The sequence below is a fragment of the Erythrolamprus reginae genome, chromosome 4 (genome assembly GCF_031021105.1).
Source record: "Erythrolamprus reginae isolate rEryReg1 chromosome 4, rEryReg1.hap1, whole genome shotgun sequence".
NCBI lineage: Eukaryota > Metazoa > Chordata > Lepidosauria > Squamata > Dipsadidae > Erythrolamprus > Erythrolamprus reginae.
Window position 1 is genome coordinate 135851599 of NC_091953.1, and position 24459 is coordinate 135876057.

General features: G+C 42.0%; 1 protein-coding gene across 1 annotated transcript in view; it reads right to left on the reverse strand.

The window, feature by feature from the left end:
- OLFM4 (olfactomedin 4) overlaps window positions 1–23956 on the reverse strand; it is a 146385-nt gene extending 122429 nt beyond the window's left edge. The window contains exon 1 of the mRNA XM_070751375.1: window positions 23747–23956. Within this exon, the coding sequence (XP_070607476.1) occupies window positions 23747–23818 (72 nt within the window). The 5' untranslated portion in view covers window positions 23819–23956. The remainder of the gene's footprint in view (window positions 1–23746) is intronic.
- Window positions 23957–24459: the final 503 nt, after the last annotated feature.

Consider the following 24459-nt stretch of genomic DNA (forward strand, 5'->3'; position numbering starts at 1 on the left):
ATAAAATAGGCAAGGTCTGACTGGCAGACAGATGGATGCAAGAGTGACAGGCTATTGTCAAAGACCACAAAGATAAAGTACCAGGCAGCAGCTCTTTTTTCTTTAATTTTTTTTATTGAATTTTAAAACACAAAACATGAAAAAATAAAGACAAAAAAAATAAACAATACACAAAAATTACAAAAGCATTTACATTCTTGAAATAAAGTTTCTACATTATCCCCTTTTACTTTACCTAATTGTTTGTTTTAATCTTCTCTTCTATATCCATTTATAAAATTTCCCTCAAATGATATAATATTCATTTTCCTGTTTGTTCTGCAATTCTAGCGTAATTTCATTCATTTTTGCACGTTCTAGTATTTTTCTAATTACCATTTATTCTGTTGGTCGATTTACTTTTTTCCAATTTTGTGCAAAGATTAGTCTTGCCTCTGTGAGTACGTGAATTATTAAGTATAAGTTTGCCTTTTTATGTTGCCCTCCAGTTCTAATTGTATAGGACAGTGATGGCAAACCTATGGAACGGGTGCCCCAGATGGCACATGGAGCTATATCTGCTGGCATGTGAGCTGTTGCCCTAGCTCAGCTCCAACGTGCATGTGTGTGCTGGTCAGCTGATTTTTGGCTTGCACAGAGGCTCTGGAAGGGCATTTTTGGCTTCCATAGAGCCTCCGGGGGATGAGAGAAGGCGTTTTTACTCTCCCCCGGTTCCAGGGAAGCCTTTGGAGCCTGGGGAGGGTGAGACACGAGCCTACTGGGCCCACCAGAAGTTGGGAAACAGGCCATTTCTCACCTCCAGAGGGCCTCCAGGGGGTGAGCTAAGCTGTTTTTTATCCTCCAAAGACATTGAATTATGGGTGTGGGCACTTGAGCATGTGCAATAGGACATACTCATGCTCTTTCAGGACCTGAGGAAAATAATGTTTGCCATCACAGGTATAGGTTGTCCTGCTTGAGTAGGGGGTTGGACTAGAGGACCTCCAAGGTCCCTTCCCGCTCTATTTCAGATTGAAACAGAGATTGGAATGTGTTCTGTCGGGCTCTCTGGTAGAATCCTCCCAAAAATTCACAGGTACAAATTTCAGACACACACACGTTTGAAAATTCAAAACAATGTTCTTTATAATGAAAATTCACTTAAACCAAGCCCTCTTTTGGTATAGCAAAGAGCACTCGTCTCCAACCAAACTGGTAATTTGTACAAGTCCCTTATCAGTTCTGTGATACTTAGCTTGCAGCTGTGAGGCAATTCACAGTCCTTTTTTCACAAAGTGAAACACACTTTGCTCTGGTTTAGTTTCAAAGCGGGAAAAAATTAGCACACAAAAGGTCAAAGTCAGTAAAGCAGTCACGAAACACAATGATCAGATAATCCTCCACAATGGCCAAACCCACAGGCTGCTCTTTATAGCAGCCTCACTGATCACCACAGCCCCACCCAACCACAGGTGGCCTCATTTTCTTTGATAATAATCTCTCAGTTGATGTTGCCTATGCATCGCTCTCCGCATGCGTGGCTTATCATTAACTCTTGTTCTGAATCCAAGGAGGAGCTAGATAATTGATCTCCTTCTGAGCTGTCTGCCCCACTCTCCTCCTCCCTGTCACTCATGTCTTCTTGGTCAGAGGAGCCTTCATCATCAGATTCCACTGGGGGCAAAACAGACCTGCAGCATGTGGATGTCTCCCCCACATCCACAGTCCTTGGGGCAGGAGCTGGGCCAGAGCTAACCACAACAGAATGGAGCAAGAAACATGTTTATATCTGATCTCTCTCTTTCTCACGCCAGCAAAGAAAAAAGAAAGAACCCTCTCCAAACCAAAGGAACCAGGAGTTATAAGCCAACATGGCTTGAAAGAATGAGTTCCCAGCCATTCAGCGATGGGGGGTCGGTCCCTCCTGTTCTTAACTCACTGGCCTCTGAATTGAATAGTTTTCCCCACCATCTGTCAAAGGTGGAGGTCAGACAGATAAAACCTCCCATCGCCCTGAAGAATGCTTAACCGACACATGAGCCTCCCTTCAAAGCCGTTATAAAACTCTCGTTAAAAGGCAGCGGAAAAGGGAGGGTGAATTCGAAAAGGGAATCTGTTACCCAGACCCTTCCACTTCATTGCAGGTATTGTGCGAAGCAAAGGGAGCTGGCTTGGAATTTCTCTCTTGGCAAAACTTCTGGTCACCGCACTTCAAAAAGGATATAATAGAGCTGGATAAAGTGCAAAAAAGGGGAACGAGAAGGATCAAGGAAATGGAGCACCTCCCTTATGAAACCAGGTTGCAATGCCTTGGTCTCTTCAGCCTTGAAAGACGGCGTTTAAGGGGGGACTTGATCGAAGTGTATAAAATCCTGCATGGGATAGAAAAGGTGGATAGAGAAAAATTATTTTCTCTATCACACAATACTAGGACGAGGGGGCCCTCCCTAAAGTTCATAGGTCAGAAAGCGAGGACAAATAAAGGGAAATATTTTATTATTATTATTACTTATTAGATTTGTATGCCGCCCCTCTCCGAAGACTCGGGGCGGCTTACAACAATAATAAAAACAATATTAAAGCAAAAACAAATCTAATATTAAAAAGCACATAAAAACCTATCATATTTTAAAAAGCAAACAACATATACATACCCAAACATAAATATATAAAAAAAGCCTGGGGGAAAGGTGTCTCAATTCCCCCATGCCTGGCGGTATAGATGGGTCTTGAGTAATTTACGAAAGACAAGGAGTGTGGGTGCAGTTCTAATCTCCGGGGCGGAGTTGATTCCAGAGGGCCGGGGCTGCCACAGAGAAGGCTCTTCCCCTGGGGCCCGCCAAACAACATTGTTTGGTCGACGGGACCCGGAGAAGGCCAACTCTGTGGGACCTTATCGGTCGCTGGGATTCATGCAGTAGCAGGCGGTTCCGGAGGTACTCTGGTCCAATGCCATGCAGGGCTTTAAAGGTCATAACCAACACTTTGAATTCTGACTGGAAACTGATCGGCAGCCAATGCACCCAGAGGGTCATTGAGGGTTGATGGAATTCCCTTCCAGAAGAGGTCGTGACAGCTGTCAGCCTTGATAGCTTGAAGGCAGGATGAGACAGATTCATGGATGCCAACTGTACCATAGGTGGTTATTGAAAGGGATGTCCAGGTGCCGCCTCTATGTTGGTTGAGGCAGGCAGGATTCCCTGGAGTAGCATTTGTTGGGGGTTGAGGGAAAGGGAGGGTCTTGCCTTCTCTTTCTGCTCAAGATCCCCACGGACAATTGGTGGGCCACTGTGGGACACAGAATGCTGGACTCGATGGGCTTTGGCCTGATTCACCAGGGCCCTTCTTAGGTTCAAAATCTCTGCTTTGCTCCTCTGACAAATTCCTAATGGTTTTTCCATATCAGTGAGATGGAGGTCTGGGTCTAAAAATTTTCAAGATTGAATCCCATTCCACTCAGCCCCAAAAGCCAATGTGTATCAAACTGATGTGAAGGGTTAACACCACTTTCATCAGGGGTCAGTTCTTTCCAGTGTGGTCCAGTGCACCGTTCTGGTCATGACCTGTTATTTGCACAATTTGGGCACGACAAGCTCCGGTGCTGTTTTTCCCGATTTGTGTGCGCCATAATCTTTTTTAGCATAGGATAAGATAGGATACTTCACCAGAAGAGCCCTTCACTCCTCTCCCCGAAACAGAATACTCTACGAAACTAGACTTATAATCCTGGGTCTAGAAAGCTTAGAACTAAGATGCCTTAAACATAATCTAAGTATTGCCCACAAGATCATATGCTGCAACATCCTGCCTGTGAACGACTACTTCAGCTTCAACCACAACAACACAGGAGCACACAACAGATTCAAGCTTAATATTAACCGCTCAAAGCTTGACTGTAAAAAATACAACTTTAGTAATTGAGTTGTCGAAGCGTGGAACTCATTAGCAGACTCCGTAGTGTCATCCCCAAACCCCCAACATTTTACCTTTAGACTGTCCACGGTTGACCTCTCCAGATTCCTAAGAGGTCAGTAAGGGGTGTACATAAGCGCACTAGCGTGCCTTTGGTCCCTTTTCCTATAGTCTCTCCTATATCTCCTATACCTTCTCTTCCATCCCTATATCTTCCCTTCCATTCTCCTCATTGATATATTTATTCCTATATTTTCTCTTCTCTTCTTTCTTTAATATATTTTACTCGAGTGTATCCTCTATAACCTTCATTGTGTATTATTGTGTATTGGACAAAATAAATTAATAAAAATAAATATAGGAAAGGATAGGACAGAATTTTTTATTGGTCAAGTGTGATTGGACACACAAGGAATTTCGTCGTTTGTGCAGATACTCTCAGTGTATATAAAAGATAATATATATTTGTCAAGAATCATGTGGTGCAACACTTAATGATTGTCATAGGGGTCAAATAAGCAATGAGGAAACAATCAATATTAATAAAAATCTTAAGGATACAAGCAACAATTTACAGTCATACAGTCATAAGTTGCAGAAATTGCTTTATTATGTATTCTATGTTTGTTGTGAGCTGCCCTGGATCCATGGAAAGGGGTGGCATACAAATCCAATTAATAATAATAATAATAATAGTAATAATAATAATAATGAAAATATCAAAAATGAGCAAACAAAACTACTGTGGGACTTCCGACTTCCGACTGACCGAATTCTAAAGCATAACACACCAGACATTGTGACTGTGGAGAAAAAGAAAGGATGGATCATCGACATCGCAATCCCAGGAGACAGCAGAATTGAGGAGAAGCAGCTAGAGAAATTAGTGAAATAGGAAGATCTAAAAATCGAGCTGCAACGACTCTGGCATAAGCCAGTGAAAGTGGTCCCAGTGGTACTTGGCACGCTGGGCGCAGGGCCAAAGGATCTCAGTGGACATTTGAAAACCATTGGAATTGACAAAATCTCCATCTGTCAATTGCAAAAGGCTGCTTTACTGGGATCGGCAAACATAATTCGCCTCTACATCACGCAGTCCTAGGTGCTTGGGAAGCGCCCGACTGGGGATGAAATACGAAATCCAGCATAGTGACCTCGTTTGCTGTGTTGTATTGACATAATAATAATAATAATAATAATAATAATAATAATAATAATAATAATAATAATAATAATAATATCGAAAATGAGCAAGCAAAACTACTGTGGGACTTCCGACTTCAGACTGACCAAATTCTGAAGCATAACACACCAGACATTGTGATTGTGGAGAAAAAGAAAGTATGGATCATCGACATCGCAATCCCAGGAGACGGCAATATTGAGGAGAAGCAGCTAGAGAAATAAGTGAAATACGAAGATCTAAAAATCGAGCTGCAACGACTCTGGCATAAGCCAGTGAAAGTGGTCCCAGTGGTCATTGGCACGCTGGGCGCAGGGCCAAAGGATCTCAGCGGACATTTGAAAACCATTGGAATTGACAAAATCTCCATCTGTCAATTGCAAAAGGCCGCTTTACTGGGATCGGCAAACATAATTCGCCTCTACATCACGCAGTCCTAGGTGCTTGGGAAGCGCCCAACTGGGGATGAAATACGAAATCCAGCATAGTGATCTTGTTTGCTGTGTTGTATTGACATCATCATCATCATCATCATCATCATCATCATCATCATAATAATAATAATAATAATAAATAAAAATAATAAATAATAATAATAATAATAATAATAAATAAATAATAATAATAAATAATAATAATAATAAATAAATAATAATAATAAATAATAATAATAATAAATAATAATAATAATAATAATAATAAGAAGAAGAAGAAGTGGGAGGATGATGGGAAAAAACTACTAGTAATAGTAGCACAGACTTAGTAAACAGTTTACTAAGTGACTAAGTGACAGTGTTGAGGGAATTATTTGTCCAGCAGAGCGATGGCGTTTGGCGAAAAAACTGTCCTTGTGCCTAGTTGTCTTGGTGTGCAGTGCTCTGTAGTGACGTTTTGAGGGTAGGAGTTGAAACAGTTTATGTGCAGGATGCAACAGACTGGTGTCACCGCTTTTGTTGTGCATGTGTCTTTGTGGGTTTTTTAGTCTTATAGAGGAGTGGGGGTGGGATCCTTGATTTTCTCTTCACTATGAGTTGTTTACCCAGGTGCAGAATCCATTGCAATTTTCAAAGCGGTGCAGAGAGCAATTACCCACAGCTGAAGAACATTAGTCATATCTTTCTGTGGAGAATACCTACCTTCCTAATTTTTTCCCCCCATACAGATACTAACACACCTACACAAACTTGCTTTTAATCTTCGGCTCTCATAAATTGAAGCGAAGTGAACAGAGGGGGGAAATTTTCCGTACAGGGATAAAAATTGGCCTAGTCAACTTCATTCACTCCCACTTTCTGATAAGGTAAAGACATTACTGTTGTTCAAATCCAGAATAACAGAGTTGGAAGGGACCTTGGAGGTCTTCTAGTCCAACCCCCTGCTTAGGCAGGAAAACCTACACCACTTCCGACAAATAGTTATCCATCTTCTTCTCCTCCACTCGAAACAGAATATCCTACGAAAATAGACTAACAATCCTGGGCCTAGAAAGCCTAGAACTACGGCGCCTAAAACACGATTTGAGTATTGCCCTCAAGATCATTTGCTGCAACGTCCTACCGGTCAATGACTACTTCAGCTTCAACCGCAACAACACAAGAGCACGCAACAGATTCAAACTTAATACGAACCGCTCCAAACTTGACTGTAAAAAATATGATTTCAACAATCGAGTTGTCGAAGCGTGGAACTCATTACCGGACTCAGTAGTGTCAACCCCTAACCCCCAATATTTCTCCCTTAGACTCTCCAAGTTTGACCTCTCCAGGTTCCTAAGAGGTCAGTAAGGGGCGTACATAAGTGCACTGGTGTGCCTTTCGTCCCGTCCAATTGTCTTTCTTTTCTCTCACTTACCATATATAATTTCTTTCTTTCATATATCCTCTCCTCTAAGTTCACTTTACCCTTATATATATTACTACATGTCTATTTTTCTTCCTATGTATTTGTGTATTGGACAAATGAATAAATAAAATAAAATTAAAAAATTCACAACTTCTGGAGGCAAGTTGTTCCACTGATCAATTGTTCTAACAGTCAGGAAATTTCTCCTTAGTTCTAAGTTGCTTCTTTCCTTGTTTAGTTTCCATCCATTGCTTCTTGTTCTACTCTCAGGTGCTTTGGAGAATAGCTTGACTCCGTCTTCTTTGTGGCAACCCCTGAGATATTGGAACACTGCTATCACGTCTCCCCTGGTCCTTCTTTTCATTAAACTAGACACACCCAATTCCTGCAACCATACTTTATATGTTTTAGCCTCCCTTAATCATCTTTGTTGCTCTTCTCTGCTCTCTTTCTAGAGTCTCAACATATTTTTTATATTGTGGCAGCCAAAGCTCGATGCAGTATTCCAAGTGTGGCCTTACCAAAGCCTTATAAAGCAGTATTAACACTTCACATGATCTTGATTTTATCCACAGGCTAAGACTGTGTTGGTTTGAAGAGTCACCTTCAAATAAGATGGGCAGCAAATATCGATTGGATTTATTATTGAAATAACAATGAGCAAAGCTTCTAGCAGGCTGCAGCTTCAGAGAAATGGTCCATTCGTTGAAAGAAACCAACTGTAATGTGTTCGCAATGCCCATTCAAATAGTAAGATAAGGACCATGTTTTGAATGAAATGTCATTACTGGATGGAATTGGAATTCCATGTTAGCGGTGTTGCATCTTGTATCTCGTGTGTGGCATCTGCTCTAGCAGATGCTAGCCTTTGGCCAAGCTCATTCAGACCTGGAGGTTTAGCAGAAGCAGGCCTGGTTTGACCCTAAATTGGACGCCAACCGTGGAATCCCAGTCTGTTGACCAGTTTGGGAACATCTGCCTCATCAAATTGTCCTAAAATGATCATAGAAAATCAATAATGTCCTGTCTGGTGCATATTTGATTGAAAGACCGACACGAAATGCCTACACTAGAAACACCCATAGATTGTGTTGGAAGATTGTGACAACGAATGGCATACTGGCCTAGTGGTGAAGATGCCCACCTTCCATTTTGAAGGTTGAGAGTTCAATCCTAGGTAGCAGCAGATATTTCTCTACCAGGACGCAAAGACAAAAAAAAAATCTGCTGTGAACTTCACATAGGTGTCAGGAAGGGCAGCCAGCCAGTAAAAGCTCCAACCAGTCGTCCTAATTCTACCCCAAATTAAGGAATTAGAAGGTTGTAAAAAAGAAAAGTTAGACAAACATTATGACTAATCATGTCTATATTGAAGGGGATTATGGAGAAAGTTCGTTCTGTGAGGTCCAAGTATATAAGCAGTGGTTGTGTTATTTGACCCGCGTATTCATTATTCGAAATTATTTTTCTTAGCAAAATTATATCCAGAGATCACTACATCGTTCCTCTCTGTCCAAACAACCAGTGATGCCTATCTCTGCGTTTTGCATTGAAGTCACCCAAAATGTAAACAATCTCTCTCTCTCTGTCCCTTTTTTGTTGTCACTCAGATTTTCTTGGAGCATGGCACGCAAAAGCCCTCTCTTTCAAGCTCTGTTGCACAATCATTGGGGCATAGGCTTGAGTAACAGTGGCGTTAAGGGAATTCTCATGGTTGTCATTCAGTGAGTGACAGTTAAGAAGTTTTCCACTGATCTAGTAACTTTCTTGCTTACAATAAATGTCACTCCATTTGTTTTTCTGGTATCACATCCTGAATGATAGATAGTGAAATCCTCAGACTAATCAGACATGACTGAATGGATAACTACTACTAACTTCTTCTTCTTCTTCTTCTACTACTACTACTACTACTACTACTACTTCCTATCATCATCATCCCCTTTCTTTCTATCCTCTTTCTCCTTCTCCTCCTTCTTCCTTGTCTTCGTCTTCTTCATCATCTCATTCCTATCCTTCTCCTCTTCCTCCTTCTTCATCTTCTCATTCCTTTCCTCCTCCTCCTCCTTCCTATCCTCTTTCTTCTTCTCCTCCTCCTTCTTCCTTGTCTTTGTCTTCTTCATCATCTTCTCCTTCCTATCCTCCTCCTCCTCTTCTTCCTCCTTCTTCTTCCTCATCATCTTCTTCTTCCTATCCTCCTTCTCCTGCTCCTCCTCCTCCATCAAACCCAAGGAGACAAAAGAGACTGTTTCTTGCTGCATATTTTCCAATTCAATGTGTAGACTGAATCCCTTCCTCCAGGTTGCTCCAAGCAGTTCTTATTCAGTCACTTCCAACTCTTCTTGAACTTCAGAGCTCTGGGATCATTTTCCAGTAATAACAACTCTGAGTTGCTTACAAGGTACATCAGTTTCTTTGCTTCCTTCATATGTCTCTCCCTCCCTTTCTTTCTCCCTCTCTCTCTCTCAGTGTCTCTGTTTGTTTGTCTCTCTCTGTCTCCGTCTCTGTGTTTCTCTCTCTCTGACTCTGTCTCTCTTTGTGTGTGTGCGTGTCTCTGTCTTTGTCTCTATCTGTGTGTCTCTGTGTTTCTCTGTGTGTCTCTGTCTCTCTCTCTCTTTGTCTCTCTTTGGTCTCTCTCTCTCTCTCTTTGGTGTCTCTGTGTGTCTCTCTCTCTGTCTCTCTCTCTCTCTCTTTGGTGTCTCTCTCTCTTGGTCTCTATCTCTCAGTCTCTCGGCATCTCTCTCTCTCAGTATTTCTCTCTCTGTCTCTGTTTCTCTCAGTCTCTCTCTCTCTCTCTCTCTCAGCATCTCTCTCTCTCGGTATCTCTCTCTGTCTCTCTTTGTCTCTGTCTCTCTGTGTCTGTCTGTCTCTGTCTCTCTATATCTCTGTCTCTCCATGTCTCTGTATCTCTATCTCCCTCTGTCTCTCTATGTCTGTCTGTCTCTGTATGTCTGTCTCTCCATGTCTCTCTCTGTGTGTATCTCTCTGTCTCTGTCTCTGAGTGTGTCTCTTTCGCTGTGTCTGTCTGTTTATCTCTCTCCGTGTCTCTCTGTCTCTCCAAGTCTCTTTCTCTCTCTGCCTCTCTCTCTCTTTCTCTTCAAGATTAGGGCCTTCTCTAAGGACTGCATTGCCTTGACATGACACGTCCAAACCATTTCAGTCTCAGCTTCCACTATTAGAGTTTCCGCACAGCAGCCTGGTTTTTATTTCAGCTAGTATTTATTTGTTCTTCTTGCCGAACAAGGTCTTCCTGACAATTTCGCTTGAGCTACCATTCAAAGCCCGACCATTTTTCTTTTATCAGCCATTCTAATGATCCCATTTACACAGCCCTGGGTTACCACCCAGAAAAATCATGGACTTGGTAATAAACACTTTTGTTGTCAGTGCAGAGTGCTTCAGCATTTTGTCTACAACTGTCATAATCTTTCCTTCGTGGCTTTTGCAGGTGCCATCCCTGTGATTTTCTGAGCCGGGGAAGATAAAAGTCGGTTGCTATGTAAATTTCTCATCCCCCTCTTTGCCCCGAGTTTTTGCAGGTCCAATTCACAAAATCTTAAGGATTTTTAACACTGAGAGCAGCAAAAAAAATTTCGCACTCTTTCCTTTCACCTTGAATCAGTGAAAGATGGCTCCACCTTTGCTTGCTTCTTTTTCCTTAATTTTATTCATGCCCATTTGCTCAGCAAACACAACATTGAGTCACTAACAAGAACGACATCTCTGGGCTTTTATTCCAACATAAAAGGGGAAGGTTTGGTAGGAAAGGTTTGCCTATTTCCCGATGACTCTAAAGTGTGCAATAGGGTTGATATTCCTGGAGGCGTCTGTAATATGGCAAATGATTTAGCTTTACTAGATAAGTGGTCAAAGCAATGGAAACTGCACTTTAATGTTTCCAAATGTAAAATAATGCACTTGGGGAAAAGGAATTCTCAATCTGAGTATTGCATTGGCAGTTCTGTGCTAGCAAAATCTTCAGAAGAGAAGGATTTAGGGGTAATGATTTCTGACAGTCTCAAAATGGGTGAACAGTGTAGTCAGGCGGTAGGCTCTTATGAATGGCAACCTGCCAAGCCAAGTTATTCAAATTTTTAATTGCAGAATTCGAAGGTCTTCTATCACTGGAGGTTTTCAAGAAGAGACAGTGATTTGTTCAGAGTGATATAGGATTTTGTGAATAGTAATAATAAGCAGGGGGTTGGACTAGAAGACCTCCAAGGTCCCTTCCAACTCTGTTGTCATTATTATAAACCTCCAATGAATGAAGTTTAGAAAGGGGTTCCATTTTTGTATCTCCCGGGGTTTGGGGAGTATTTTCAGCATCCCAAGATGGGATCCTGGACGCCAATGTCTTTCAGAGCCAACCAAGCAATTACAGTCAAGAGATCTTTGCTAAATGAGTTGTCCTTTCCCCCAGGGATTTGCCTGAACGATAGGAGAGTGTAATCTATTTGTTCTCTTCCCCGGGGACTTTCTTGAGGTTCATCGGTGCCCATTAATAGGAATTAACTTTGCCCCTTAGTTAACAGGCTCACATTTTGACATGTATCTGGAGAGAGAGAAAAAGGCCAGCGCATCGTTGAGGTCCAATTAAGTCTTTGCTAATCAGAGGGCAAGCATGAATTATTGATATCCTCCCTCATCAGCAACAAGGCCTTGCAGCATCCAAGGGTTGCTGTGATTTCTGCCTTTTCGAGGTCTCTGGGAGAAAATCAAATAAGGTTTCTCCTGACTTTGTAATTCCGTCCTCTTTATAGTAAGTGCAAATGACATAAATGTTGCTTGAAAAAAGGGGGTGGGGAAGAAGAGCTCGTCAAGTATATTTCCATGGAGGTTGGCTGCAATGCTGATTCACACCAGAGACCAGGGGAGGGAGAAAACGGGACATTGCCTTTGCAAAATAAAAAAAAGGAGAGATGGAGATACAGATGCAGAAGCAGATGGGAATGATGGAGTTGATGGAGATGATGAAAACGATGGAGAACATGGAGGGGATCGGGATGATGGAGTTGGTGGAGCTGATGAAAAGGATGAAGGGGATGGGGATGATGGGGATGAGGGAGTTGGTGGAGATGATGAAAACAGTGGAGGTGATGGAGTGATTGGAATGATGGAAATGGGAATGAGCAAGATGAGTTGAGGGAGTTGGTGAAGATGATGAAAATGATGGAGGTGATGGGGATAATGAAGATGGGGATGATGCAGTTGGGGTGATGGAGTTGGTGGGGATGATGGAAACAATGGAGGTGATGGAGGTGATTAGGATGAGGAAGATGGGGATGAGGGATATGGGATGATGGAGTTGGTAAAGATGATTAAAACAATGGAGGGAATGGAGATGGGGATGATGGAGTTAGTGGAGTGTCATCCCTAAACCCCCAACACTTTTGCCTTAGATTATCCATGGTTGACCTATCGAGATTCCTAAGAGGTCAGTAAGGGGCGAGTACAAATGCACTAGAGTGCCTTCCGTCCCCTGTCCTATTGCTCTCTTATATCTCCTATACCTTTCTTCTATTCCTATATCTCTTCTTCTATTCTTTCATTGACATGTTCTATTCCTATATCTTCTCTTCTATTCTTTCTTAGATATATTTTACTATGAGTATCTCCTCTATAACCTTTATCATGTATTTTACTATGTGTGTGTGTATATATATATAGTCACTAAAACTCTCATTGTGTATTGGACAAAATAAATAAATAAAATAAATAAAAAATAAATAAATTATGGGGATGATGGAGTTGGTGAAAACAATGGAGGTGGTGGAGATGATTGAGATGGGGATGATGCAGATTGGAGATTATGAAGTTGGTGAAGATGATGAAAATAATGGAGGTGATGGGGGAATGGGGATGATGGAGTTGGAGGGGAGGATGGAATCGATGGGGATAATAATAATAATAATAATAATAATTATTATTATTATTATTATTATTATTATTATTATTATTATTATTATTATTATTATTTATTAGATTTGTATACCGCCCCTCTCCAAGGACTCAGAGCTGCATGTGTGTGGGGGGATGGTGGAGATGAGAATGATGTAGTTGCCTCGGAAGGCAAGCTTGAACAGGGGGCTGGACTCCAAGACCTCCAAGGTCCCTTCCAATCTGTTATTCTGTTCTGTTTTCCATTCAGTGGTTTTCAGCCAGCGGTATACATATCACGAGAGGACAAAGAATTCGTGTACATAGGACAGAACGTATGCTAATATAACTTTCCACAAATGAGTAAAGAATGCCTCTAAGTGTATTTGTGTGTTGATCTCAGAGAAAGGGGACTTTGCAATTCAAAGGGCTACGGTCCACGTCCTTTGGTCTAACAATCTTCCCAAGCTTGTTAGATCAAAGCTGCACCTCCTGCTCAAATCTCATTCCTTCAAGGTCCATCCCTTTTTTGCAACGCTCTCATCAAGCTCCGTTAAAAAGCCATTGAGTTGTCCATCACACATGCACTACAACTCGGCTAATTCGAACCAAGGTCAAACCAGCCCTTACGGAAAATTATATTCACAGCAGTGGGCGAAGAACGTTTTCCCACCAAGCCTGCCTGCAACTGAGAGAAGATGCGCTAGCCACCTTAAAAAATGTTTTCCCGTTTGAAGAATTAATTGGAGGAAGGGTGGAAAAGATAACCAGCATGGGAAATAGAGAGAGAGAAGAGTTTTGTTCTCTTTTATTATAAACAGTATCAGGTTCCTACTGTGCACCGGTAGTAAAATGAGAGATGCACGCACAACTACAGGTCGCTGGAGTGCGCATGCATGTCCCAGTGAAATTTTGCTTCTGCACATGTGCAGGAAACAAAATCTCACAAGGGGATGTGCATATATGGGAGATTATGGTGATATTTCTGCTTCCACATGTGCGAATCCCAGCGACCGGTGAGGTCCCACAGAGTTGGTCTCCGTAAGGTCCCGTCGACCAAACAATGTCATTTGGCGGGACCTAGGGGAAGAGCCTTCTCTATGGGGGCCTCGGCCCTCTGGAATCAGTTGCCCCCGGAGATTCATACTGCCTCCACCCTCTGCACATGTGCAGAAGCAAAATCTTTCTGGGACGCCTGCGCATGCATGCTGGCGACCTGAAGCTGCACGCGTAGTGTTGGGTCCAGAGGACAGTTTAGAAATGTGGCCCGCCCCTTATCCTCGGGCGGCAAAATACAGACCCTAGATTGGCTGGCTCAGCCTGGCAGCAGAGGATATAAATACCTGCCCGGTGCGGCCATCTTGTTGTTGTTGTTGTTACACCACCATTATCAAGAGTTGCTGTTGTTCTACAATAAAGTGAGAGTGGTTACCGTAATTCTGGGCCTGTCCGCCTCCTTTATTGGTTGGATTTTACACAGGCGACGAAGGTATTGACTTACCCACATTAATCCTGAATCGAGGTACCATCATCCTTTTTCTCAATTTTTTCTGCTATCTGGCCCACCACTTTTACTTCACTGCCGCCGCCGAGAAACCCTCACGCCTCACCCACCTAGCCACCGGCCCACTCCTCCATTCTTCTTTCTCTGCCACCACAAGGGATTCCCGTCACGGTTCTAGGCCCTCAGAACCTTATGACAAATAGGAAGTTGGGTTTCATGAATCAGGGTACGGAACCTTCCAGATGCGATCGAGTTCCTCACTAACAACAAAAGAACGAAGATGGCACTCAGGGTGTTTTTCCAACTGTCATTGCATCATCAGGTGACAAAGAGCACATTTGTCGAAGAACATTTGATTTCCAACCACAGCGAAGCTGTTTCGATCTGGTTGTGAGTTATCTACACCTTCTTACCACCCGCGTTGACAATGTTACAAGCTCAGCTGGATAGACAAAGTAGACTGAGAAATGCAACACCGAGGCTACCAATATGTACAAAATACAGAGGAGACACAGCAGGCCCTAATTGAAGCCTGCTTAGATTTTGGAGCGGTGTGGTAACAGTTTCCTCAGCCACCTCGAAAGAAGGACAGACGCTTTTCAACAAAAACACTTGTGCTGCTACCGTCGATGGTTTCTTTTTTCCTGGAAGAAGTTAAAGGCCTTTTAATTTTTTAAATTCCCATGTATCAAGAAGATGGGCATAGTCCTAGAACTTTTTCACAAAGGCCGATTAGCCCGTTGAACCGTATTCTTTGGAGCGGCGGTTTTTCAAAGGCTTGCGCGTACATCATAAAATGGTATTTTAGTTTCTGACATTTTCTGAAGCCCCCGAAGACAGTTCTGCAAACCTCAGGCAGGAATCATTTCAAATTGGCTGGAATAATCACAGGTCTCAAAGGTTTGCAGTGACAAGATACACAATTAAGGTTGCATGAAGGGAGAGAGAGCGAGAATACGAGAGAGAGGCTGCCCGAAGTTTCTTTCGCGGCTCAGCTTGCCACGGAAGAAAGCTTGTGAAACAGCCCTCTCTCCCGTTGCATTAATAACATCTGAATAGCCAAAGAAAACCCCCAGAGCTGCAGAGTTCACACAACACACTCCTTCGGTGGCGTGCCTCAAACACACCTGCCCCACCTTCCTCAAGACCAAATAAACGCCCGGTGTTTTAGCTGTCAAAATGCAGGCAGAGGACAAAAGGAACGACTGCCCTTCGTCAGAATCGAGCGAATGGGTGTCTGAATTTTTTTTAAAAAACGAACAAACTGAATCCTGCTCAGTTTGGGAAACTGGGAAACTTCCTAGGGCCAGTAGCCAGGTACCAGGTCTGTGTGGAATTCTTCTCCCTATTAGTTTGCATGCCACATCCACATCGCAACCTGTAATTGGATGAGTGCGAGGGCTGCAGGAAGGAGATTCACCTTCTGCACACATACACACTGGCATAGGGTTGGATTTTTAAAACATGGTGAGGGAAGCTGAGAAATCAAGCAGAGAGAGGGGGAAAGGGAAGGGGAGGAGGAGAGAGAGAGATGATAGAATAGATAGTAAATAGGTGGTAGATGATGGTGATGATGATGATGATGGTGAGGAGGAGGAGGAGATGGATGGATGGATGATAGATAGATAAAAGATAGATAGATAGATAGATAGATAGAAGGATAGGATAAGATAGATAGATAGATAGATAGATAGATAAAAAGAGAGAGACAGAGAGAGATGGATGGATGATAGATAGATAACAGATAGAGAGAGAGATAGGTAGGTAGGTAGGTAGGTAGATGATTGATAGAGAGAGAGAGATAGAGAGATAGAGAGATAGAGATAGATAGATAGATAGAGATACATAGAGATAGATAGATAGATAGATAGATAGATAGATAGATAGATAGATAGATAGATAAAAAGAGAGAGACAGAGAGAGATGTCATGAGTCAATAGATAGTTGGTTACATACTCATGGTACAAAGAAAAGTAGAGAGAAACAGAGAGAAAGAGTCACAGAAGGACAGAGGGATATAGAGAGAGAGAATGATCAGGGGGTCAGACTAGAAGACCTCTATGGTCCCTTCTGACTGTTATTCCGTTATTCTACTCATGCTATATTCCTCCTGCAGCAACGACTGCCCAGATCTCAATGGACTGTCACATCCTCTTTGCAAAGCTTGAGAAGTAGCACTTGATTAGGGACACGGTATAGTTCGAAAGCTTTAAGTAGGGGCAGGAAAGTATAAAACTAAGCACTAAAAATCCTGTGTGTAATTTGAGTGTAGAGTCTTAAGACCCAAAGCAACATGCTGACACTAAATTAAACTAAGCCGCAAATCAGTGTATGCCGGGGGAAAGTTGCTTTTATAGTATTGTCTTCCTTTATATATTATTATTTTCTCCCTATGGTTCTCTTTGGTGGGAAGGGAATTACACAAAGAAATTCTGAGATATGCAGAGAGAGGAAAGACATGGAGGAACAAGAACCAATTAAGTATTAATATTAGACGGTTTATTGGCTGACATAAACAGGAATGTACAGTAAGGTCCATAGCCAAATAAGAATCCAGCAAGCCTAGTCCCAATCAAAGATCAGGAAATACAGTTCTATTGTCGGAATCCAAAACAGCTCTTGCTACAAACAATTATAATCAGAACCAGATCATAGACATCCGTGCAGAAAGGAATTTTTTTTTGAACAGTTTAATCATCTAACATCTGGCAGGCCGATCATCAAACAGGCCAGCTTAGCTTCTCAAGGGACTTATTCCAGAGCATTGGTAACATGATGGAGGAGGGGGAGGGGGAGGAGGAGGAGGAGGAGGAGGAGAAGGAGGAGGAGAAGAAGAAGAAGAAGAAGAAGAAGAAGAAGAAGAACAAGAACAAGAAGACAACGAACAAGAAGAAGAACAAGAACAAGAAGAACAAGAACAACAAGAAGATAGAAAGAAAAAGAAGGAAGAAGAAGAAGAAGAAGAACAACAACAACAATAACAACTGTGGGGGATTTGATGCTCTCTGAGCTTGGTTGTTTGGTTGCAAACATTTTATTACCCAACTAAGTAACGTATTTGGTGCTAGAAGGAAGTAGGATTTGCAGAGAGGAGGAGGAGGAAGAGGAGAAGGAGAATCGTGATCACATAATAAACCAGACTTATTACCGGTAGCAGCGGTACTGACAATCCGCTCCTGGACATCAGCTATTTAATCTGATACTACAGCATCTCATCCGGTCTCTATTTAAAGCACTTCAATGATTCCATTAATGGAAGTTACAATTCTTTTATTCCTGCCCACCCCCATGTTCAACCTAAATCTTTGTAATTTAAAGCCATTGATTCTTATCGTGTCTTCGAAAGCAATTCTGAACCCAGATGCCCCATTTTCTCTTTTTTCTGTCTATCTTCTATCTGTCTGTCTGTCTATCTCAGTCCATCCATCCACCCACCCACCCATCCACCTTTCTTTCTATCTATCTATCATCCATCCATCCGTCCATCCATTTGTTTGATTTGTATGCCACCCAACTTCCTAGGGGAAAAAATAAAACCTTCAGAAGGAGAAAATGACCATCCACAAGTATATCAAGAGGCCTCCTGCAGAAAATGGGGCATCTTGGTTCAGAAATGTTGTGTGTATAGTCTCTTCTTTCTATTCCAAGCCCCACCCACGAGAGCAAGCTTTGCCAATACATAAGTAAATAAACAAATAAAATAGATGGGGAACCAAAATTGGTAGAATTTTAGCAACAGAACCTGTTTGATCAGAATGTTGTTGTTGCTATTGCTGTTGTTCTGGAAATCATATTACTGGAAGATTCTGTCATGAACCACTGAGGGAAAATTTCCTCCACTTAGTATGCAAACGACATTAGCTGAGATATTAATTAAGGCTCCATCTCAAATTAAAAAGGCTCTTTCCTTGATTTTCGGTAATCGTACTTGACATGCTAAGCCGTTGGAGGCAAGCTTCGGATCACAATGGCAACCCAACTAGGATGACTTTAGACAGCTTGGAAAAATCCATACAGGACAGTGAAGAGCTGCAAAAAATGTTACTACCACACTGTGGGTGTGGCTTATTTTGTGGGCGTGGCTTGGTGGTGACCATGTGACCAGGTGGGAGTAGCTTGACGATCATGTGACCGGGGGTGACTTAAAGGTCATGTGATTGGCTTAAAGGTGGCCAACTTGACGTCACTCACGTCAAGGGTTTGGGTTAGGGGGCCTGGCCTCTCCTTGCCTCAAAGATACAATTTCCCTCTCTATTTACTATTACTGAACATCCAAAATATACTATTTAATTCTATGTATATGTCCCACATGTGTACATGCAGGGGGTGCAACGCTCTCATCAAGCTCAGATTTTGGCAACGCTCTCATCAAGCTCCGTTAAAAAGCCATTGAGTTGTCCATCACGCACGCACTACGACTCGGCTAATTCGAACCAAGGTCGAACCAGCCCTTACGGAAAATTATATTCACAGCAGTGGGCGAAGAACGTTTTCCCACCAAGCCTGCCTGCAACTGAGAGAAGATGCGCTAGCCACCTTAAAAAGTGTTTTCTCGTTTGAAGAATTAATTGGAGGAAGGGTGGAAAAGATAAAAGGATTGTGGGGGCAATAGGCTGGCTCTGTTAAAAAGTGCTATTGCTAACATGTTGTAAGCCGCCCTGAGTCTAAGGAGAATGACGGCATAAAAATTGAATAAATAAATAAATAGACAGAGAGTAGAGCCTTGTTCTCTTTTATTATAAACAGTATCAGGTTCCTACCGTGCACTGGTAGTAAAATGAGAGATGCATGCACAACTACAGGTCGCTGGAGTGCGCACGCATGTCCCAGTGAAATTTTGCTTTTGCAGGAAACAAAATCTCACAAGGGGATGTGCATATATGGGAGATTATGGTGATATTTTTGCTTCCGCATGCGCGAATCCCAGTGACCGGTGAGTTGGTCTCCTTAGGGTCCCGTCGACCAAACAATGTCATTTGCCGGCACCTAGGGGAAGAGCCTTCTCTGTGGTGGCCCTGGCCCTCTGGAATCAGTTCCCCCTGGAGATTCATACTGCCTCCACACTCTGTGTGTGTGTCAAAGAGAGACGTTGGTCAAAACTGCATTCACGTTGGTTCACGTCGTCTCGCTCTCCCCTTTCTAGGCTGTTCCGCACAACTCTGGCCTCTTAAAAATCCACGTGAAATTTATATGTACACTTCTTTTTTTTAAAAAAATAATTTTATTAATTTATATGCATTAAAAACAATCAAAAATAAAAATATATGTACATAACATAGAATACAAAAAAAAAATACATACAAACAAAACAGCATCCTACTATTAGATGCCCATACTTCCCTCCTGGACCTTATTTAACCCTTTAACCTATTTAAAGGTTTCGATCATGTCCCCTCTTTCCCTTCTGTCCTCCAGGCTAAACAGATGGAGTTCATGAAGTCTTTCCTGAGAAGTTTGAAGCTTAAGACCTTCCACCATTTCTGTAGCCCGTCTTTAGACCCTTTTAATTTTATCCATATCTTTTTGTAGGCGAGGTCTCCAGAACTGGACACAGTATTATTCCAAATGGGGCTCTATACAGCAGGATCACAATCTCCCTCTTCCTGCTTGTGATACCTCTAGCTCAGAGGTCCCCAAACTTTTTACACAGGGGGCCAGTTCACTGTTCCTCAGACTGTTGGAGCGCCGGACTATAAAAAAACCGTATGAACAAATCCCTATGCACACTGCACATACCTTATTTAAAGTAAAAAACAAAATGGGAACAAATACAATATTTAATATTTATTCTCCCTCTTTCTCTCTCTTTTTCTCTCTCTCTATCCTTCTCTCTTTCTATTTCTCTCTCTCTCTGTCCTCTCTCTCTCTCTCTCTTGCTTGCTTTCTCTCTCTTCTCTCTTTCTCTCACTCACTCTTTGTAACTCTCCCTCTTTCTCTCTCCCTCTCTGGAAAATGTGGATCCCATTACTCATAACATGCCTCTCTTCTGGAAGCTGTGGTTCCCCCTTCAGCGCATAAACACTTTGGCAGATGTTACAGTTAAAAAACTATATAAACTTTTACAGTTCCAAAGTAGCAGGATCTCTTAAGAAATCCCTTCAGTGCTTACGCCCAATAATTTTCTTTCATTACCTACCTTGATATCTCTGATTACAAACCTAGATTGCAGATAACAAGATGACACCAGTATCGGCAAAATAGGAACTCCTTTTTTTTATTATTATTTTAGGTAAAGGCAGAGATCACACCGTTTTATCTTTAGGAGGGAAAAAGCTGACTTGAAAGTAAAATCTGAGCTTGCGTTCGGAAGGCGTGTAACTATTTCTGCATAATCTGTTCTCTACTTAAATGGACACTTATGAAAGCACTGCCTCAAATTTTTTTTAATTTAATATGCCATTGATGGTTTTTATGTTCTTTCCTTTGGGCATGTTTCCACTGGTATACAAAAAAGCCAGTCACTGCTGGAAACTAGCTTAAACTAAAGTCAGAAAAAAAAAAACCCACCACACATTGCTTGCTCTTTCGTTTTCAACCAAGTTTGCTCTTAACACATTTTTATCTTCATGTATAGGTTGTAAGTCCTTGACTTACAACCACTACTGAACCCAGAATTAATGTTGCTAAGTGGGACATTTGTTGAGTTTTGCCTCACTTTACGACTTCTTACCACAGTTGTTAAGTGAATCAGAATTTAAGCAGAATCCCTAGGAATCAAAGCAAAACATACCAGTCCCAGATGGTCCCCTCCCCCTTTTTAAAAAAATGCCTGGAAAAAAATATCAATTTTAATATTTGCACAACAATATAAAACCAAGGGTTGCTCAGTAAGATTTTAACAGGGTGGAGAAGATACAAAGAAAACAACAGGAAAAAGGGGGTTAAATGTTAGGTGGGAAGGGCTGGACAACCACATTTGAAAATGTAGTACAAAATACAAATAATTTTTTTTTAAAGTTATGGTTATGTGCAGAGTACAGCAAATGCTTTGACTAGAATTCCCATTAGCCAGCATTGGGTTAGGGAGGGAGGCTGATGGGGATTGCTGATGATAACATGTTATCATAAATGATAACAACAACAGTTGGAAGGGACCTTGGAGGTCTTCTAGTCCAACCCCCTTAGGCAGGAAACCCTACACTACTTCAGACAGATGGTGATCCAACTTCTTCAAAACTTCCAGTGTTGGAGCATTCACAACTTCTGGTGGCAAGCTGTTCCACTGGTTAATTGGTCTAACTGTCAGGAAATTTCTCCTGAGTTCTAAGTTGCTTCTCTCCTTGTTTAGTTTCCACCCATTGCTTCTTGTTCTACCCTCAGGTGCTTTGGAGAATAGCTTGACTCCCTCTTCTTTGTGGCAACCCCTGAAATACTGGAAGACAGCTATCAAGTAACAGGCTGGCTTATGGGAACTGTAGTCCAAAGCATCTGCCCCCCACTCTTTAATACAGCCCTTATAGTTCTATCCCCCCCCCCCATTTATTAAATTTTCAGAATTATTTTTTAAAACCGTGAGCGTTTTAACCCTGCTGTTCTGTTTAAAAAAAGTTTAAAATCTTCTGTTCGCGGGTCACCCTGACCTGGACCGAAAACTCTTCATTTGCAGTGCTTATGTTTGGTCAATTTGAATACTTTTTTCACTTGGAAAGTAGTCTGAACATTTCTGCACACAATGATATGAAAATTGAACTGAAGAAATTAATCCTTATTGGTTTATTTTGCACATAAATATGCCTCCCCCCCCCATTTTTGTGAATTTTTTTTAGGTTTATTGATAATTATGCCTGCAAAATGCATTCTATTTTACTAAAGTTGGTGTGGGATTGGTAGCTTGAACATTTCTGAACATAATGATATGAAAATTGAACTGGAAAAATTGATGCATATTGGTTTATAATGCACATAAAGTATGCCTCAATTATTTCAATTTATATAAAAATTATGCTGTTAATTTCAAACTTACATACTTTTTTTTAGTAAAATTGATTTCTTTCATAAAATTAGTTATCTGGCTACAATGTGGTTGATTTTCAAAAGGATATTCCAAATATTTCTAGCCAAATACAGTATGTATAAAAAGTGACAATAATGGCACACAGCAAGGCCGAGGGGGGGTGGCCCTTTTGTGGCAAAAATAAACCAATAAGAACCATTTTTTCCAGTTCATTTATATTTTTCTTATATTCAGAAATGTTCAATTTAGTATATCAAATCTTTTGGGGGAAAATTCCTTAGGGATTTGTAGCCTTAAAAAATAGAAATTGACACGAAATTCAGAAAGGATGGGGGGAGGGGCTTCTTGATCAAAATAAAAATATAAGTCTCAATTTTTCCAGTTCAATTTTCATATCATTATGTTCATAAATGTTCAAACTAGTTTTCCAGTTGAAAAAGTTTTCAAAAAGATCAAATTCAAGTACCTAAAAAAATTATTTTTGGTCCGGTCACGTACGAACAGAAACAGACTCGAAGTGATGATTTTTTTTTGCCCAGAAAACAATTAGCCACCACCCCAAAAATATTTTTTGATGATCAGCATTGTTAAATTGAGTAAATGAATGCCTAAGATTTTAAAGAATATTTCGGATTTGGAGCATAAAAAAATAAAAAGTGAAAATGGTTGCAAGCAGCTGAGGGGGGGGGAGGCCTTATTTCTGATGTTAAAAAACCAGTAAGAATCATTTTTTTTCAGTTCCTTTATATTTTTCTTATATTCAGAAATGTTCAAGCTACCAATCCCACACCAACTCCAGTAAAATAGAATGCATTTTGCAAGCAAAACTATCCATAAATTGAAAAAACTTTCACAAAAACGGGGGGGGCGTGCATTATATCAGCAAAATAAACCAATAAGAATTACTTTTTTCATTTCAATTTTCATATCATTGTGTGCAGAAATGTTCAGACTACTTTCCAAGTGAAAAAAGCTTTCAAAAAGACCAAACATAAGCACTGCAAATGAAGAGTTTTCGGTCCGGGTGACCCGGGAATAAAAGATTTGTAACTTTTTTTTGCCCAGCAAAAACTAAGCCCCCCACCCCCCAAAAAAATTTATCATAGAGAGAACCCCTGAAATGATGAGCAGTCATGAAAAACTCTCCTTTGCAAGAAGGAACTATATCCCTATCAATACTCTCCAACCCGAGGGTGGCTGATGGAGCTTGTAATCCAAATCACACACACTCAATAGAAACCCAACTCACCCTCTCAATCCTAAATAGCACCGGTGCAAAAACAATGCTTTAAAAACCGTGCCTCCAAACTCCATTCCCGGCCTCTCAGGGAGAGGAAGGAAGGGTGGCTGGCTGACGGATGGGATTTGTAGTCCAGAGGGTTCCGGGTATGTGAAAGGGTCCTCAGGGCGGAGGGGGGGTGCAAGCATTGAGTAGACTGCAGTACACTTATACACACACACACAGAGTCGCAGCAGCCTCTAAAATCCACCTCACCTGCACGGCCGCGGCCCACCTGGCCGGGACGGGCCGCCTAGCGCGTGGGGCGTTGCTTCCCGCCGTCTCCATGGCAACCGCCCGGGCCTTCAAACGCGAGGTGTTTGCGGGGGAGGGGAAGACGATGAGGAGGAACAGCCCGCTCTCTCGCGCGCTCCTAGGGCGCGCGTGCGTACCAGCTCGAGCTCGTGCGCTTTCCCGCCCGAGCGCCCACCCTCGGGCCCGCAGTTGCTGAGCCTTCTTCGCTCCTTCCTCGCCCGCCATTGGCTGATCTGGAAACCCTCCCCTCGGATTGGCCGAGAGGCCTCTTCTCTCTCCGAGAGACGAAGGCCTTTAAAAAAGTCGGCGGGCTCCCTCACAGCTGTGCGCTAATTCGGCTTGGTTGCGCTCGCCGAAGCTGCAGCAGCGGAGTCCAGTTGCTGCCGCGTCTCTTCGTTCCTCCAAATGGATGATGCTGCGGGGCGCCGGGGAACCCCCAAAAATATATCCACGGCGCCCCCGCAGCCAAAGCCCTCGAGCTCGAGGTCGGGCAGGACCTTTTGAGCTTTTGAGGTAATTCTAGCGGAGACTTTTGATATGTTGTGTGAGCTTTTTAGCTAATTAATAGTTTATCATTTTCAGGGAGTAAGGTTTTAACCACGGGGTAAAAACGCCAGGCTTGAGGTAATATTTCCACAGTAGTGTTATTTAAAAGACTCCAATTTATCTATTTG